Source organism: Malus domestica, chromosome 02, assembly GCF_042453785.1.
Source record: "Malus domestica chromosome 02, GDT2T_hap1".
In the NCBI taxonomy this organism is placed as follows: domain Eukaryota; kingdom Viridiplantae; phylum Streptophyta; class Magnoliopsida; order Rosales; family Rosaceae; genus Malus; species Malus domestica.
In genome coordinates, this window is record NC_091662.1 from 7,579,080 (window position 1) to 7,596,081 (window position 17,002).

The 17,002-nt window shown below is 40.0% G+C and overlaps 3 protein-coding genes across 3 annotated transcripts; 2 read left to right on the forward strand and 1 right to left on the reverse strand.

Annotated features, from left to right (window-relative positions):
- Nucleotides 1–2,595: 2,595 nt before the first annotated feature.
- On the reverse strand, nucleotides 2,596–3,168 carry LOC103416009 (uncharacterized). The gene has a single exon (XM_008354282.3). It carries the CDS (start codon nucleotides 3,166–3,168, stop codon nucleotides 2,596–2,598), a length of 573 nt encoding a protein of 190 aa, XP_008352504.2.
- Nucleotides 3,169–14,213: 11,045 nt separating this feature from the next.
- On the forward strand, nucleotides 14,214–14,984 carry LOC108169466 (elongation factor 1-beta-like). Its single transcript, XM_017322889.3, has one exon. The coding sequence runs from the start codon at nucleotides 14,250–14,252 to the stop codon at nucleotides 14,967–14,969; it is 720 nt and encodes a 239-aa protein (XP_017178378.2). The 5' UTR covers nucleotides 14,214–14,249; the 3' UTR covers nucleotides 14,970–14,984.
- A 348-nt stretch (nucleotides 14,985–15,332) lies between these two features.
- LOC108169467 (dof zinc finger protein DOF5.3-like) lies at nucleotides 15,333–16,020 on the forward strand. The gene is made up of 2 exons (XM_070811260.1): nucleotides 15,333–15,652; nucleotides 15,753–16,020. Exons 1-2 carry the CDS (start codon nucleotides 15,333–15,335, stop codon nucleotides 16,018–16,020), a joined length of 588 nt encoding a protein of 195 aa, XP_070667361.1.
- Nucleotides 16,021–17,002: the final 982 nt, after the last annotated feature.

The following is a 17,002-nucleotide window of genomic DNA, read 5'->3' on the forward strand; positions in this document are numbered from 1 at the left end:
GAGAATCTGCCTCCGATAATAATTCGTGATGATTAATTATACATTTTGTGATGGATACTTTTGTTAAGTGGAAGTTATATAATATATAGTAAAGTGCTTCCCGTACGACAAGACATTTTCTCAACCAAAACAAGTTACATGATTAATTAATTATAGTGGTTTGTTTATGCAAGACGACATTTTCTCCCCCAAACCAACTTATATGATTAATTAATTTTACTGCTTTGTTTATGAAACGACAAAAAGTAAAAAGAGAATTTTAGTGCATTTTAAAAGGAAACGTCAAATTTAAAATTTTATATTTTAATTTGATGACCGATTTAACAATTAGAAATATTATTGATATATTTCTTCCATCTGATATGTCAAAATTTATTTGCTTCATTAACAAATATAATAAAAATTGGATTGTTGATGGTTTAAAAATGATAAAAATACACTAGGCATTTAAGGTAAAACAAGTTAAATGCATTTGAAAATAACAAAAAACTTATTTGACGCCTTTACTTCAAGGCATCAACTTTAACGCTTGAAGCTCGGCCTTCATTTTCACGTCAGCTTTGACATCTTAGTTAGAGTAAATAGTACGTCATTTGTTACTATTATATATCTATGAGACATATTTGATATTTTCTTTAAAGATAATCTGACATGTGACCGACTATATATCACTTTGTAGCTCATTTTAGGCGATGTATCCCATAGACACATCAGTTTATCTAGACTGGTAGGCGACTTGAAACCATTGGTTGCTTGTTGTAACATTCATTGCGTAATTTACAACAATCCCCTATGGACAAAACTAGACGCCAAACCGACCTTTAGCATGTCACATTATTTTTTACATTTTTCATTTCACCCCTATAATTTAGTCCAAATCGCATTCATACACTGGTCAGTCTTACTTTTACTCATAAGTAAAAACTTCCAGCTCATTTGGAAGTGTCTTTCAAATGACTGAAAGTGTTATTAGTTAAAATGGTTTTGGAACCAATCATTGGTAAAATGGGAAGTGAATTCTGGAAAAACACTTTATTGCTTCGTGAAAGAAACACATAACTGGTGTTTCTTGCAATAAGCATTTTAAGTACTTTTGGACCTAAAAAACATTTTCTCTATAAGCTCTTCTAGTTATTTTAAAAACAATTTCAAATAAATCTACCAATTTACCCCAACATAAATTCAAAAGTTGGTTCCGTGGTTGCAATCAACATAATCAATCGTTTGTAACACATACATTATAGAACCAACTCATCTTATAGATCATAAAATATTTTGCGTTGTTAATTAATTCAATAGAATAAAGTTAATGATGCTGCTTTTGGTAGTCTACTACCAAACACAACCACCCCCACATTAGTCTTAATTAATTCAAAAAAAATTATAATTAATTAATTAATTAATTAATCAGATGCTGTTCTCTCTATCGCAAAGTTAATTAATTATTGTACATGAAAGTTATTCCCAGTTAGCCTCACAAGCTCCCGTTTCTCAGGTTCACGATTGAAGAGGATATACAACTGATTACTAGATTTCGTAGATACAAAGAGGATAAACAACCAGTTATCAAGAAAAAAAAATCCTCGTGAATAGATTACATGACTTAGTAAATACGAGCATATACAACTAATTGTAAAATAATTTCTCTCATAGTTGAGAACTGAAGAAGACATATAACTGATTGATTTTTTTTCTTGTCAATTGAGATTTTCATTAAAACCGCCGATACATACTTTCAGATAACTGGTGGTCAATCTTATCTGAACTGCGAGAATAACTGACTAAGCTGTGCCATAAGGGTCATTCTCCAAACGGCCAAGCCTTTAGATTGTTTAAGTGCCTTGCAACACCGAAAGATCACTGATCTAGCCACAAGGGCACTAAAAGAAAGGTAGGTGGAGTTAACCTCTGCCTAATAACATTGATTTACATTCCTCGGTGGACATGGCTGCCCATCCCTTGACACAACCAAAGAGGGAGGAGGCTGCGAGGCCCACCGTTGATGGCACACCCTCTCAATAGCCGGACAAGCAACTTCTTCATGTATTTGTTCACTTCTCTATGAATCGAACTAATTAATTATACATGCACGATATGACAGACACAAAAATAAAGTTCATTAGCTAATTACATAACTTCGTAGATACATGAGAATGTACAACCGAATGTCGAATAATAGAGACAAAAGTGATTTGATGTGCAAATAATAATATAACATCGGATAGTGCCAATTCGAACATCAATTTGCAAACACTCCTCGTACAGCCAGCTGCCAATTATATATGCTTTATAATACACACATGAGCATACACAACTAAATCAGAGATTAAACGAGGAATTATATTGCGATTAGCTTAAAAAGAAGATTAGCAAGTGAAGAAAAAAGCAACGAGTAGCGTTGCAATTTGCTTTGATTGGAGTGGATTATCATGTTTAACCCAACAAAATGTATTTACAAGTTCTTCTTCGAACCTTGAAATTCAAGACCTTATTACATAATTAAGCCTAAAACCAGCTGCTAATCTAACTACCAAACGACGTCACAGCGTTTGGGTTTTGCCGAGCTGGACGTGGTTTCACCAACTATTCTACTGCTCAATCATCCCATAATCTAACGACGTTACCGTTTAGCTCCGTCAAGTCCTGGAACCTGTACCAACCCATCTCCCCCGTTCTCAACCTCAACACATCCTCCCACCAATTAGCCACCACCACCTCATCGCTGCCGCTCCATTCCGTCTCATCCTCCTCCGCCATAAGCGATGAGGTCGCGGCCAGGTCAACGTCACTCTCAACGCTACTATCCTCAAAGTACACCGCAAACTTCGAACCCTTTGTCAGCTGCACTCTGCCGTCATCGAAATTAGCCAATGATGGAACAGAGCATGGCGGGTCCACCTTTTTCGCCGCCGCATCTGACTGCGTTATCTCGGAGACCGGCGACGACCCATGCAAGCTGAGGTCGGAAACGGCAGGTTGTGAGCGGAAACTCAATGAAGAAGATGAAGAAGAAGAGATGGCACTGCTGGTGGCGGCGGCGGCGGCTCTGGGTCTGAGCCTCCAGAAGCTAATGGCGGCGGTCAAAACGGCGACCCAAGTTGTCGTGAACAATCCGAAGCTCAAGTAATTGACAGCAAGAGCCTCGAGATTAGAATCCAACACGTTCATGATTGTAAGCGAAGATTAAGAAACAGAGACAGAGGAGGGGCTTTTGGTGTTGGTTTAAGGTTTGTGAGAGGTGTGAAGCGTACGAGGTGTTGGTCTCTGGTGGAGGCGAATTTATTATTTATGGGCGGAGGAGAGAGAGGGCGAGGGAGAATGTGAGCCGTTGGATTTGTGCAGGTTGTGAACAGTTCGGATCCGGATAGAGATGCCAGGAGAGATGCTGAGAATCGAGAGATAAGATGCGAATTGCTTAATGGTAGATCCCAATTCTTATACCGCATTTTTTCCCCACTTGATAGAGTCCATTGACTCTTCGTTGCGTGAAACCCCAATGCGATGCAACCCTTTCCTTCTCATGCTTAACCACTAAAATGGCACGGTTTAGAAACCCGTAGAAAACTGTAAGATAACAAACTCTACATGTGGTTCAATAGGTTTTGGCAGTCATTTCAATTAGGCACAGATAACACTTGGATATTCCGTTTTACTCACGCATTATTATATATTTTAAATTATATAAATGCATTATTGTACGTTATTAATTTTGAAAAATTATACATGAAATTATTCTAGCTTGCAAAAGCACTTCTGACTCACATGTTAATAATACGGATTTTTGACATCTAAAGTCTTCAGTTTGATTCTTTCTTGCATGATATCAAATTGTAAAATATAAAAAGCAAAAGTGCAATATTGCCTTTTAAAGTCAAATATACCATTATCCGACGGTAATGACATTAACTACTCAAGAATGAGTCGGAATTCTTACTCAAAATTTTTCGTGTTTGAATACAAAGTTTTGTCTTTATTATCAGAACCGTTCATATTATGTACCACTTTGTAAAGATCATCTCTGCAAAAAAATGAATTAAAACTAAAGTTGTTTAATCGGTCTATTATAACAAATACATAGATGGTTCGAAATGCTTTTATCAATTTCGTTCATCTATTTTTATACAATTCAATGACTAAACAACCTTAGTTTTAGTTTATTTTTTGCAAAGGCGATCTTTGTATAATGACTGATTTATAATATAAACGGTTCTGATCATAAAAACAAAGTTCTATAAATCGGTAACGAACAATTTTGAGTGGGAACTCCTATTCACTTTCCGAGTGGCTAAGTATTGTTGTTACCATATAAACTAGCATAGTGTGCTGTCTTTATCTAATTCGTCTCCACGGCTCGTATTAATTGTTTCTTGAGAGGATTATACGTGGATAGACATGAAGAAAACTTTACTTTTTTAATCCAATCACTTTGACGAGAATTATTAAAATTGATAATTTTCTTTAAATAATATATTTTCCACCTCCAAATTAGATACAATATCTTCATTTATTCCGCCAACATAGGTTTAAAATAATGGCTTATCATTTCTAATGCAATATTGTGTGCCAAACGAGACTGAGTGACGCTTAATCTTGCTTTGGAATTTCACTACCTTAACGTGAACTTATCTTTAGAGCGATGGTACGTAACCTTTGAACTTCACCTTTCTTACACATCCACGAGGCTATACACGTGTCTGAAAAAGATCATTTGGGCCTAATGAGGATGTAAGATATGAGTGCTGAGCTTGTTAATTGGTGGTTATCATTGATTAGAGCGTTAGGTGAAGGTGGTTTGGTAGATATCTTGTTAAAATGATTAAGCTGATCAAGGTTGGGGAAGTTTTAAGCAATTAGGTCAAGGGTGGAATTTTGAAACTTGCAAGTCATAGCTAGCTAACTCATACTGTGATTCAATGCTCCCATCTTGTTTTTGCAAATTTAGATGTATAAATAGTAGTATGACAAATCACACGCATACAAGGGTGTATATTTGCTTACTACTATATTTATCATCGTTAGATGAAGTTAAATTATGAGATTTGTGTCTATTCACTACACAAATTTCTAAATTTAAACTCAATTAACGGTGATAAATAAGGTAATAAGCATCACCCTCACTTACGAGTGGAAAACAAAAATATTTTTCGCATACAAAAGCACAAAGTCTTCATTTGTTGTAGCTTTTGTTAATTTTTTTTTTCCTTTTGTGGAAATTCAGGGTGAGACGGAAGGAAAAGGATTCTCACCTTTTAAATTTTAAAATGATTTTTTATTGCATGATGTACGATAAACGATTATGATCACGAGATTCCTATGATCATTTTCCGAGACGGAAGACGTTTGAGGCAAAGAAGTTTCAGAGAATGGAAGGGAGCATCCTCTGATGGTGATTCGGAGCTGTTCTACTGTACTAGTGTACTAGTATTAGTATAGTTGGCCAAATCTTTCATATCTACTTTCAAGTTTCATGTGTGGCCTCTCTGTTTGGAGGAAATGCGTCCAATGCATGCTCTAAAAAATCTCAATAATTGCACTTCATGAAATGCTGGCGATTGTACTTATAACGACACTTTAGAAACGCTATAAAAAAAACAAAAAAAAAAAACCACGACACTTCAAAAACGATATTGTTTATGTCTACAATAGCATTTATAATAATATAGTTTTCAATAGGGTTTCGAAAATGATATGGAAAATCCCTAATCTATTATAACGTGGAATGTCATAGTGCTTTCTAAAACACTATTATATCCTATTTTAGCGTTTTTGACATGCCATAAATGACAATTTGTGTTGTAATGATCTGTGCCACTTAATATTTCAGTCTAATGATGTTGTATTTGAACATGGTAGAGGAGGAGTTTGTTTCATTGTATAAACACAGTACTTAACATATCAACAGCCAAATATTTTCTGTTGATGACAAATGCAACAGAGCCAGAAAGCCCGAAACACACATGAAATAAGGGCCAAGAAGTAATTCAGAAAAGAGTTTTGGAGTGCATTAGGCGATTTAAGCCCCAGTCCTTAAGCCCTGTCACGTGTCCATATTCCAACCCATATGTATATATGCATATATGATTTTTGATGAAATACTACTGTAAGTACCACATGTTCAATTTCTTTTAGCAAACTATAGTAAAAGAGAAGTAATTCAAACCCAAGGCTTCAAATACAAAATTATCACTTTCCGCCTTTTTTTTAAGAGAAGTACAATATTCATTGGTGACATGCAATGATTCGTACAAAGAAGCTTTGATACTTTATTTGGGCCTTGAAAAGATCTTGTCAGAGATTAAGGAAAAAGAGCAATTCACACCACAATTACAAAGCTTATCTATCCTCTAAAAGGAGGTCTACAATGATATCTGGAGGCTCCTCAAACCACACAAAGTTTTGTGACGTAGATAAACCAAAGCGCGACTGCCTATGTGCCACTGCATTCGCCGCTCTATTGACCTGGTTGCTGGAACCCAAAATCAACAAGAGAGTAACAAATCTCTAGTTTCTTTGCAAATCCATAATTATTATCAAAATCAACAAAACTAACAAATGAGCAACAACTTATCCGTGACATGGAACTTGGTGGTCTGTGTCTTCTTCTATTTTTTGTTATGTTGCTCAATAATTAATTTCTGGAAATGAACAATCCTTTCTTTTAAGTAAAAAGTTTTAGGTATGATTTTTGTTCAAAACATAAAAAGTTTTAGTTATGATTACAATACCGCTCTAAAGGTAATTTTATTTTATGAAGATCATAACTATCACAATTAATGAACGTACATCTCTTCCTATTACTTTTGTTGTTTAATTTTTCATACGAGAGCTTATCACATTTTTATGTTTTTTAATCTACATTTGATTACAATTATTTTAGAGAACAAATACTTTTTCACCCACGAGAGCTTTTGCATTGTTTTGTTCAGCAAAAAGGGTGCAGAAGCTTGGCCTATGATGAAATCGTCTTTAGGAGACCACGGCATAGCGTGTGAATTGAGTGTGGTATATTGTGATTAAATGTTCTAAACGAAACGCATCCTGGATTGATCAATTGATTATTTCGAGTTATGCATATGGTTTGATGCACATGTGAACTTGTTGTGTTTCACTTACGGGTTAGTCTGATCGTTCCATGAAAGTCTCAACAACCATGAAGACTAAGGACAGAGATCTTATTGTCAAGCCAGGCATCTTGAACTGCTAGGAACAACTAACGTTGCACCTTCACTTGTAAGCATTATCTATTTTTCACGGGAATTGTTGAACTAACTTTTAAATTTGAGCTAGTTTTTATCGGACTTGCAACATTTTGATTTCTGGCAATGGAAATTATGAACAGCCGCAGGCAACATATCTTCATGAAGATTGGGCATCGAGAAGGTGGGCTGTGCGCAAGGTTTGGGATTGAAGAAGTTAGTACCGAATAAATTTTCGTTAACTTGACATCAAAGGTGGGCTGTGCTCAAGGTTTGGTGTAGGTTGCCATGGGGGTTTCTAGCCATATAGGGCCTGTTTGGTGGGATATGATGTGACCAATTAAAATAGACTTTAGTCCAATTTCTTGTTTGTTGTGTCAAAATATAAGATGGACATGACTAGACATGTTATGAAACCATAATAGAGTAAGTTATCTAACCTATCCTTCTGGGTTACAAGTCATGTCTTACAAGTTTCTGCCAACCAATCATATCCCTAAGGCTCAATCTCATTTAGCCCACCAAATGTGCCCATAGGTTTAGAGGTTGCACTGCGTGGCAGGGGAAGCTGGTTAAGAGGAGCTGCGTGGAGGGGTCAAATAGGGTCAAGGGTGCATGCTTTGAGAATCCGGTTGAGCGTTTGGGTTCACGGATTCTTCTAGAATGAAATCTTTGAAGGCTATCAGACTAGAGATTCCTGGATGAAATCCAATCACATAGCGGGAGATTCGGTCGAGCTTGGGGTGATTGGGAAGGGGAATTAGGGGAGAGGGAAGTGGGAGAGGAGCCTATGGTAATTTTATTTTATTTTAGCTTTTTAGCCAAAATAGTTTTTGAGATTTGCATAACTTTTCATTTTGGTCCTTGAAATTGTCCATCATCAATCATTTTGTTCATTCATGAAAAATCTCCATTAAAAAAGAATAAAATGACAAAAATGCCCTCAATTTTTGGCAAATCATTTTGGCCTATTGATTGTTAAATTGAGGATATTTTGTCATTTTGATCATTATTTAACATAATTTTAATAGGAGGATCAAAATGATTGATGGTGGACAATCTCATGGACTACTTCTATTGATTTCAAATCTCAAGGACCATTTTGACTAAAATAACTTCTTTTTTTTTTGGATTAGATATGCTCTTATTGTAAGTTGTAGTATTTCATTTTATTGTTTAATTTAGTTTAAATATATTTTTTAATATTAAAAAAAATTAAAAAGTGATACAATTTTGACAGAATGTTGATGGGGGTTGTAAATTAGCACCAAAGCAAAGTGTAGGTGGGTAATTGTTAAAATTGATTTTATTTTTTGTTTTGTTTTTTTTGTTTGTTTTTGTGGCAAATGCACAAATCCTTGAAAATTAGGTGGTATTTGTGTAAATTTTCCATAAAACAACATTCTGAAAATAAAAATAACTTGAAATAGTTTTTAGCTTTCTTTTTTGTTTTTGTTTTTCTCTTCTATAGCAAAATCATTGCACCACTCTTATTTATCTCTTCTTTCAATCATGTCTTCGCAAGCACAAAAAACAAAAACTAACAACCAAATAATTATCCAATGGTGAGATTAAAAGCCCCACCTCAAGGTGAATAAAGCGATCTAAATCATTTTGTTTGAGTTACTTAGTACTACGTACGGTTTAGTGTATTTCTCTTTACTTGTAAGTGAGAGATCTTATATTTAATTCTCAATAAATGCGAATTTGAACCACATTATTGCTAGTTCATTGTGAGACTCAGCTCACTCCCCACTTCTTAATGTGGATAATATCGTTTATTAAAAAAAAAATCATTTTGTTTGACTGTTTTTAATAGCTTCATATGTGTGTTCTTTTTATTCTCTATGCTAATTGTTTCTCGAATTTTTTCACTATAATCTCAATAGGGAATTAGTGACGTGACATGCACAAGTGCTTAATTATTTCTGTGTAGGTGTCGTCATTTTGGTTGTTAGGGTTTTACAATATTTGTTCCCCGTCTTATTTCCCACCGGTGGGTGGTATGTGAACGATGATTGGCACACATGCACTACTCTTGTGGGGGAAGCTGGAGGTCCTAACAACGTCATGACATGCTCAATTATCTATTAATCTAGCTATGTTAGGATCTTTAACCATTGTTGTAGCTCACCATATGTATTTGATGTCTCCTTATCCATATCTAGCTACCGATTATGGTACACAACTTTCATTGTTCACACATCACATGTGGATTGGTGGATTTCTCATAGTTGGTGCTGCTGCGCATGCAGCCATTTTTATGGTAAGAGACTATGATCCAACTACTCGATACAACGATCTATTAGATCGTGTCCTTAGGCATCGCGATGCAATCATATCACATCTTAACTGGGTATGTATATTTTTAGGCTTTCACAGTTTTGGTTTGTATATTCATAATGATACTATGAGCGCTTTAGGGCGCCCGCAAGATATGTTTTCAGATACCGCTATACAATTACAACCCGTCTTTGCTCAATGGATACAAAACACCCATGCTTTAGCACCCAACGCAACGGCCCCTGGTGCAACAACAGGCTGCATCTGATGATTTAGAGACGCGCAGGCGAGGACTTTGGTGGAAGCCTACATTGTCCGTAGTGTCGAGCATACTTGCGTGCTAGAAAAAGAAAGAGAAGAAGAACAACAAGAACAAGAAGCTGCATCGCTTGCGAATAAAGTCTCAAAGGGAAAACATGATATTGCGAATAAAGTTTCAAAGTTTCAAAGGGAGCAAAAAGAAGACTAGTCAGAGTCTTGAAACTGAAAGAGGAGATTTTCTGCTTTATATTGCTGAGTTGGATGTATTTTAGCCTACCTATAGGCTTCTTCGATGATATAGAAGGAAGTTTATGTACCAAAATCTCCATCTAAATTTGAAAGTAAAATTTTAGACGTAAATAAGAAGTAAAAAATCACAAGGAATGAATGGGTCTTTAGAATTGAAAAAAAAAAAAAACTATTGATATGTTGACAGCATAAAACCCTGTTTGTAAAATTCATCAGGCAACTCCAATGGGTCTTTAAAATTGAAAAAACTATATTCTAACTATTATAGATTTTCGTTCTAGATGAGAAAATTTGGAGACCGATCGATTTGAGACTCCAGAGGTTCAAGTTTTAAAGAAACTTATTCTTCATTAATTTGTCAAGTAAAAGATAAAGGAAATGTACGTTATTAGTTCAGTTGCACATGACAACATGCTCGTTTTAATTCAGTTGCACATGACAGTGTACTCGCCTTAATCCAATTTCACATGACAATATGTTCGCAGTCGTATAAGAGTAGTTTATAAACATATATCGTCTCGTCAAAATACCGATCGTGTTGGAGAATGACTAGTGACCAGACGTGTGCTTAATAAGTGCAAACCTTCGTTTAGTTTCATGTATAACTGTAGACATCGAAATTTCGTAAATAAATGTTGACCGATAAATCAAAGTGTCAACGCTCATGTATTACATAAATTTTACACGTAGCGTGTGACTCAACGAAAATTGAAATGAGTTGGAAAAGTCATCAAATAGGACACGTGTCAACGCCTGGCAGAAACGACTTATTTCATCTGGAATATTATATTCAAAATTAGGCCTTGGAAAATTATATAAATACAAGCCCAATTTCATTCATTTGGGGGACCAATTCACATTACACCTTGAAGCCCTGAAGCTCTGAAGCTCTGAAACTCCAAGGCTCTCAAGCATCCAGGTTCCCGAAGAATCAAGAAAGTATTCTTCGTTCTTCGTTCATCGTTCTTCCAAGATCAAGCCCCGACGGCCCTTGAAGAAAGCACCATCCTTCATCATCCGTTCATCCAAGATCAAGCCCCAACGGCCCTTTGGATCAACAAACGTCGACAAATCCACACATCCAACCGTTCTTCAAGATCAAGCCCAAAAGCCCTTGAAGATCTGTTCATCACTGTTCTTCAAAGATCAAGCCCAAACGCCCTTGAAGATCCGCTCATCACCGTTATTCAAGATCAAGCCTCAAACGGCCCTTGAAGAAACATTCATCCTCAAGATCAAGCCCCAACGGCTCCTTGAAGATCCGCTCAAATCCAACTTCAAAGATCAAGCCCACGGCCCTTTGAAGAAACTTCCAACTGTTCATCCAAGATCAAGCCTTGACGGCCCTTGGATCAACAAAATATCCACAAATCAACACCTTACGGAGATCGAATCAAAGGATCAAAATAGAGAGAGATTGTAACCCAAAATCATCAAATACAAATATTTGTTTGTGCACGTTGTTCTTGTCTCTTTCGTTTCAGGAATTTTCCGTGTTCACAAATTGGCACGCCCGGTGGGACATCTCTACCTCTCATCTCTTTCTCCGTTCAAGAAATTCAAGCGCACTTACAAAATTAATGGCATCGAGGAAGGCTCAAACTGTTCCCGCAACCGGCGCAAAGAACAAGAGCATCCTCGCCGCAACTGGTGTCACTTTGGGCATCACGACTCGAAGCATGGCAAGAGCTACTTCCGCCACCCCTTTCACCTCTGCATCAACTCTGCCAAGGGAACGAGAGTACCCCAGACGCGAGCCTGTGATCACCTTAGCCTCACTAAGGGCACCAAGGGGGGGAAGCCCAAGGAAATACTCCGAATTCATGCTCTCCGATGCCGATTCAAGCGGCAGTGCAACCATGCAAGTCATGACCATTGGAGCAACTTCAATCGATGAGCAGCTGGCTCAAATGAATGAAGCAATCGCAAGGCTAACCCGAACTGTGGAAGAAAAAGACTTGCAAATTGCAGCACTAGTCAACCGACTGGAGGCGCAGGACGACGATAAACCCGACCCAGAGAATGATCCACTAAAGAGAAGAGATGACGAAGAAGATGAGCCTCAGGTGGAGAAAAACGATGCGAAGCCGGAGCCAGACCAAGCAGCGGCACTCATGAGATCTCTTTCTATCCAGCAGTTGCAAGAGATGATCACCAACACCATCAAGGCACAGTACGAAGGGAGCTCAAATACCTCCGGGTTGTACTCAAAGCCGTATTCAAAGAAGATCGACATCTTAAGGATGCCGAGGGGTTATCAACCACCAAAGTTCATGCAATTTGATGGAAAGGGAAACCCGAAACAGCACGTTGCCCACTTCGTTGAAACTTGCAACAACGCAGGAACCGAAGGGGATTACCTCGCAAAGCAGTTTGTGCGCTCGCTGAAAGGAAACGCCTTTGAGTGGTACACAGACCTAGAGCCTGAGTCCATCAACAGCTGGGAGCAGTTAGAGCGGGAATTCCTCAACCGCTTCTATAGCACCCGCCGCACTGTGAGCATGCTAGAGCTAACAAGCACAAAGCAGTGGAAGGACGAGCCAGTCATTGACTACATCAACAGATGGCGCACTCTAAGCCTCGACTGTAAAGACAGGCTCTCGGAAACCTCTTCAATCGAGATGTGTATCCAAGGCATGCAATGGGGTTTGCAATACATCCTTCAAGGCATTAAACCACGGACCTTTGAGGAATTGGCCACTCGCGCCCATGACATGGAGTTGAGCATCGCCCATCATGGGAAGAAGGAACCGATCGCCAACTACAAAAACGACAAAGCTCTTGAGACAAAGGTAGAAAAGGCTGCATGGAAACCCACCAAGGAAGCAATGACGGTCAACACAGCTCCCGTCAAAATCTCCACACGAGGCAAGGCGATTCAAACCGAAGCTTTTCGTGATCAAGAGATGCGTAGACGCACTTTGAAGGAGCTTGAGGAGAAGATTTATCCATTCCCCGACTCTGATGTGGTTGCCATGTTAGATGACCTGTTGGACAAGAAGGTGATCAGTTTGCCTGAGTGCAGACGGCCGGAAGAGATGAATCGTACTGACAGTCCAAGATACTGTAAATTCCACCGCTTCATCAGTCATCCGACAGAAAAGTGCTTCGTGCTGAAAGATCTCATCATGAAGCTGGCTCAGAAAGGAATCATCGAGCTAGATCTTGACGATGTGGTGAAGTCAAACTATACCACCTTCACTTCTGGCTCTTCCGACTCAAAGTTTTCACCTCAACCGCTGGGGGCATCGTCCAAGACAAGCAAAGTTGAAGGATGGACTGAAGTCACTCCTAAGAAATTGCACAAGAAGCATACGTCTCCTCCACATGTCCGCCAATCGGAAAGGGGGCAAAGCAGCTCTTGTCAACTTTCAAAGCAACATGAACGTGTTGAAGATGATGACATTTCGACACATAGATCGTCCATCCCCATCACGATGCGTGATTTCTTTCCTGAAGACTTCTTCAATCACTCGGTCAAGGCTCCTTGCTATAAAGATTGTGAGGAACGCCTCTCCAAAATTACTTGACAAATTCACCATGCTCCTTGTTCGCACGAGCCTAAACTGCACGAACCGAAGCTCCTTGTCCGCACGAGCCTAAACTGTAGGACACGAGGCTCCTCGCCTGCACGAGCCTAAACTGCATGGCACAACGCTCCTGATCCGCACGAGCATAAAAGGCGACACCAACGCTCCTGGTCTGCACGAGCATAAAAGGCAACACCAACACTCCTTGTCTGCACGAGTTGAAACTGCAAATGGCACCAAAAGAAAATACCAAAAAAAAAAAATGTATTTGAACTACGTTACGACTTGATCTCTTCTTTGGAGGGGTACGTAGGCAGCTCGAATGTTCAATTTTTCGAGTTCAGTCACATCAAAATCAAAAGAATAAATGTTTTATTAAAGAAGGGCAATTTCATTACAAATTGATTTTGTAAAGAAAATTTTGTACAAAATTAAATTACAGTTTCTTCGAAAAAAAATAAATAAATAAATAAAATTTTTTGAATACATATGTTATTATGTATTTAGAAAAAAAAATGTTTTATTAAATAGAGTCAATTTTATTACAAAAAAAAAAGAATACATATGTTAAAAAAAAAAAAAAAAAAAAGGCCCAAGCCTTCCTTCATTTCATAGCCACCAGATCCCATGGCCAATATGCCCAATAGGCCCATGAAGAGGCCCAAGTCTCTCTCTCGCCCTACTACTCCTCGTTGGCCGCCTCTCTTAACTCTCTATCTCGCAAATCGCCATGGCCATCACCTTCTCAGATCTCTACACTGATGCCGGTCTCAAAGCCCTCGACGAGTTCCTCGCCGGCAAATCTTACATCTCCGGAGAGAAGCTGACTTTGGATGACATCAAGGTCTACACCGCCGTGTTGGAGAAGCCCGCCGGTTCTTTTGCCAATGTGAGCAAGTGGTACGACGCCGTTTTGTTCCAACTCGCTTCCACCTTCCCCGGGAAGGCCGCCGGAGTGAGAGTCAGCAGCGGCAAGGCTGGGACTGCTGCTCCCGTTCCCGCTGCCGCCGCTGGAGGTGATGACGATGACGATTTGGACCTCTTTGGCGACGAGACTGAGGAGGACAAGAAGGCCGTTCGGAGTGTCGAGATGGAGGGTCTCTTCTGGGACGCATCGAAATTGGTTTCCGTTGGTTACGGCATCAAGAAGCTGCAGATCATGCTCACCATTGTCGATGACCTTGTTTCCGTCGATGACCTCATCGAAGAGCAGCTTACTGTTGAGCCCCGCCAACAAGCCCATCCTCACTTGTGTCTCGGCCCAGCTCTCAAAGCCCAATCCGGGTTTTCTCCTCCAGCCGTGCCTTCGACTTGCAGCTCACCACACACCACGGGCCAGCCCAATGCCGTCATCAATTTCACTCCGCAACCACAGCTCCTCCTCGCCCAGCTCACTCGTCTTCCTCTACGAGCCGATGTCAGTTCAGAAGCCGCCGATGACTACCGATAACCGGAGGCGGAAAGGGAGAGAAGTCGCAGCCGCCATCTTTGCAGAGACTCAATTTTTCACCCTCTTGACCTCCAACTCCACCTCCTCCGGTTGAATTGAGAGCGGAAACGGACCTCAGAGACGAATCCACTATCTGGGGAATTGCAGAAACAGTAGGTCCAGCCCCAATTCCATCCAAGTAGAATGCTTTCTTGGGCTTGCTGACCACGAAACTGTCATCTCTGCTGACTCTGGCTGAAGCAGTTTTAGCAACACCTCCCCTGTCAGTGTTGAACACATACGCAGCAGCAGAACCAGGATCAGCGGTTGAAGGCGGCGGAGCAGCAGAACCAGCAGCCGCACGGGTGCCCGCGGTGCCAGTCCATGAACACCAAGTTCTGCTACTACAACAACTATAGTCTCTCTCAGCCACGGTACTTTTGCAAGGCGTGTAGGAGGTACTGGACTCAGGGCGGGACCCTCAGGAACGTCCCCGTCGGCGGCGGATGCCGGAAGATGAAGCGCGCCAAGGGAGGTTCCTCCTCGGCGTCAGCATCTCGGACCGTGCAGCCGCAGCCATCACAGAAAGAGCAGGACATGCAGAACACTCTGGGAATTGGCGGCGACTCCGTTGGGATGTCCACGGAAAACCCGAGCGGTGGTTTGGCTGTTCACCATCAGTACTACCCTGGTGCTTCTCATGGGTACTTGTCATCTCTTGCAGGGCTTCAATCTCTGAATCAATCTCAGCCGTTCAATGTTGGGGGTGGTCATGATCCTGCCTCGAACATGAGCCTGCTGCAGGGGTTCAATCTCCCAGCTCCTGCGTGGAATGGTCAGATGGTTCAGTCGCAACCACAGCAGCAGCGCAGTGAGCGGCGATGTGCAGCAATCTCTGGCAGCCTGCTCTTCTTCACCACCGTTAGCTCTCCCCTTCTGCCCATCCGTTCCAAGCAGCAACGGCGACGGCAAAGTCTCCGACATCAAGGTTGCACCGCTCTTCTCTTGCCTCATCCTCCGTCTCTTGCCTCGCAGCTGCCACCAACTTCAAAGACCGCTGTCAAACAACTAGCCGGCCGAGAAGCTCTTCCTCAAACTCCAGCTCTCCGTCCGTCTTCGTCCGCTCCCTGCAAATTCCTCTACCCACCACCCAAATTTATACAGAAAAATATATAATAAAAAAAGGGATGGTGGAGCAAAGTGGTGCTGCCACCACGTGAAAAAAAAATAAAATAATAATAATAAAATAATATAATAATATATATAGGGATGGTGCATCTGGCACCATGTGCCAGCAAAAAGAAAAAAAGGTGGGTGTGAGCACCGCCGAAAGAAACAAAACAAATAATAAAAGAAAATTTTGATGGTGCATCTGGCACCATGGAAAAGAAAAGAAAAGAAAAAAAAATGATTAAAAGGGAAGTGATGGTGCATCTGGCGCATCTGCCACCATGAGAAACATATATATATATACATATATAATACATTTAGTAAAATCCATCTTTTATTTATTTCTCTAAAAATTTACATAAATTCGCATTCCACATGTCATAAAAAAAAAAAATTAAATCAAATCAAATTTACAAGAGGGGATCTTCAAGGACGATCAGGCGGCGCCTCACCACGCGGCAGAGCTCCAGAAATGAGAGGCGCCGGAGGGTGACTGTTTGAAGCCACACCACTCAGCGGAACTCCAGGAAGAAGAGGAGCCAAAGGTTGATCATCTGGAGCTTCATTACGCGGTACAGCCCCAGAAGACGAAGGCAAATGCTGCTGGAACAAACCCACAAACCTCCGATGATCCAGTAAAATCTGACCATCAGATTCCTGAAGGATTTATTTTGAAAAACATGTTCATTTGAGCAACATCATATAGCATGCAATTAACAATTAGAGGCGGAATCATGCTTGTATGCACTAAAAAACAAAACATGACCATGAAATTCAAAGCCTAGTAGATTGGTGAACCAATTAATCAACTCAAAACAAAGTGAGTTGAAATTAATACCTTTGTAGATTCCTCTTTGCATAAGCAAAGGCTAATCACCCAAAGA

Excerpts from the sequence above, each read along its gene's own strand:
- LOC103416009 (XM_008354282.3), bottom strand. The coding sequence starts at position 3,168 with ATGAACGTGTTGGATTCTAATCTCGAGGCTCTTGCTGTCAATTACTTG.
- LOC108169466 (XM_017322889.3), top strand. The coding sequence starts at position 14,250 with ATGGCCATCACCTTCTCAGATCTCTACACTGATGCCGGTCTCAAAGCC.
- LOC108169467 (XM_070811260.1), top strand. The coding sequence starts at position 15,333 with ATGAACACCAAGTTCTGCTACTACAACAACTATAGTCTCTCTCAGCCA. Across the intron at positions 15,653-15,752 it reads TACCCTGGTGCTTCTCATGG|GGGTTCAATCTCCCAGCTCC; the intron begins GTACTTGTCATC and ends AGCCTGCTGCAG.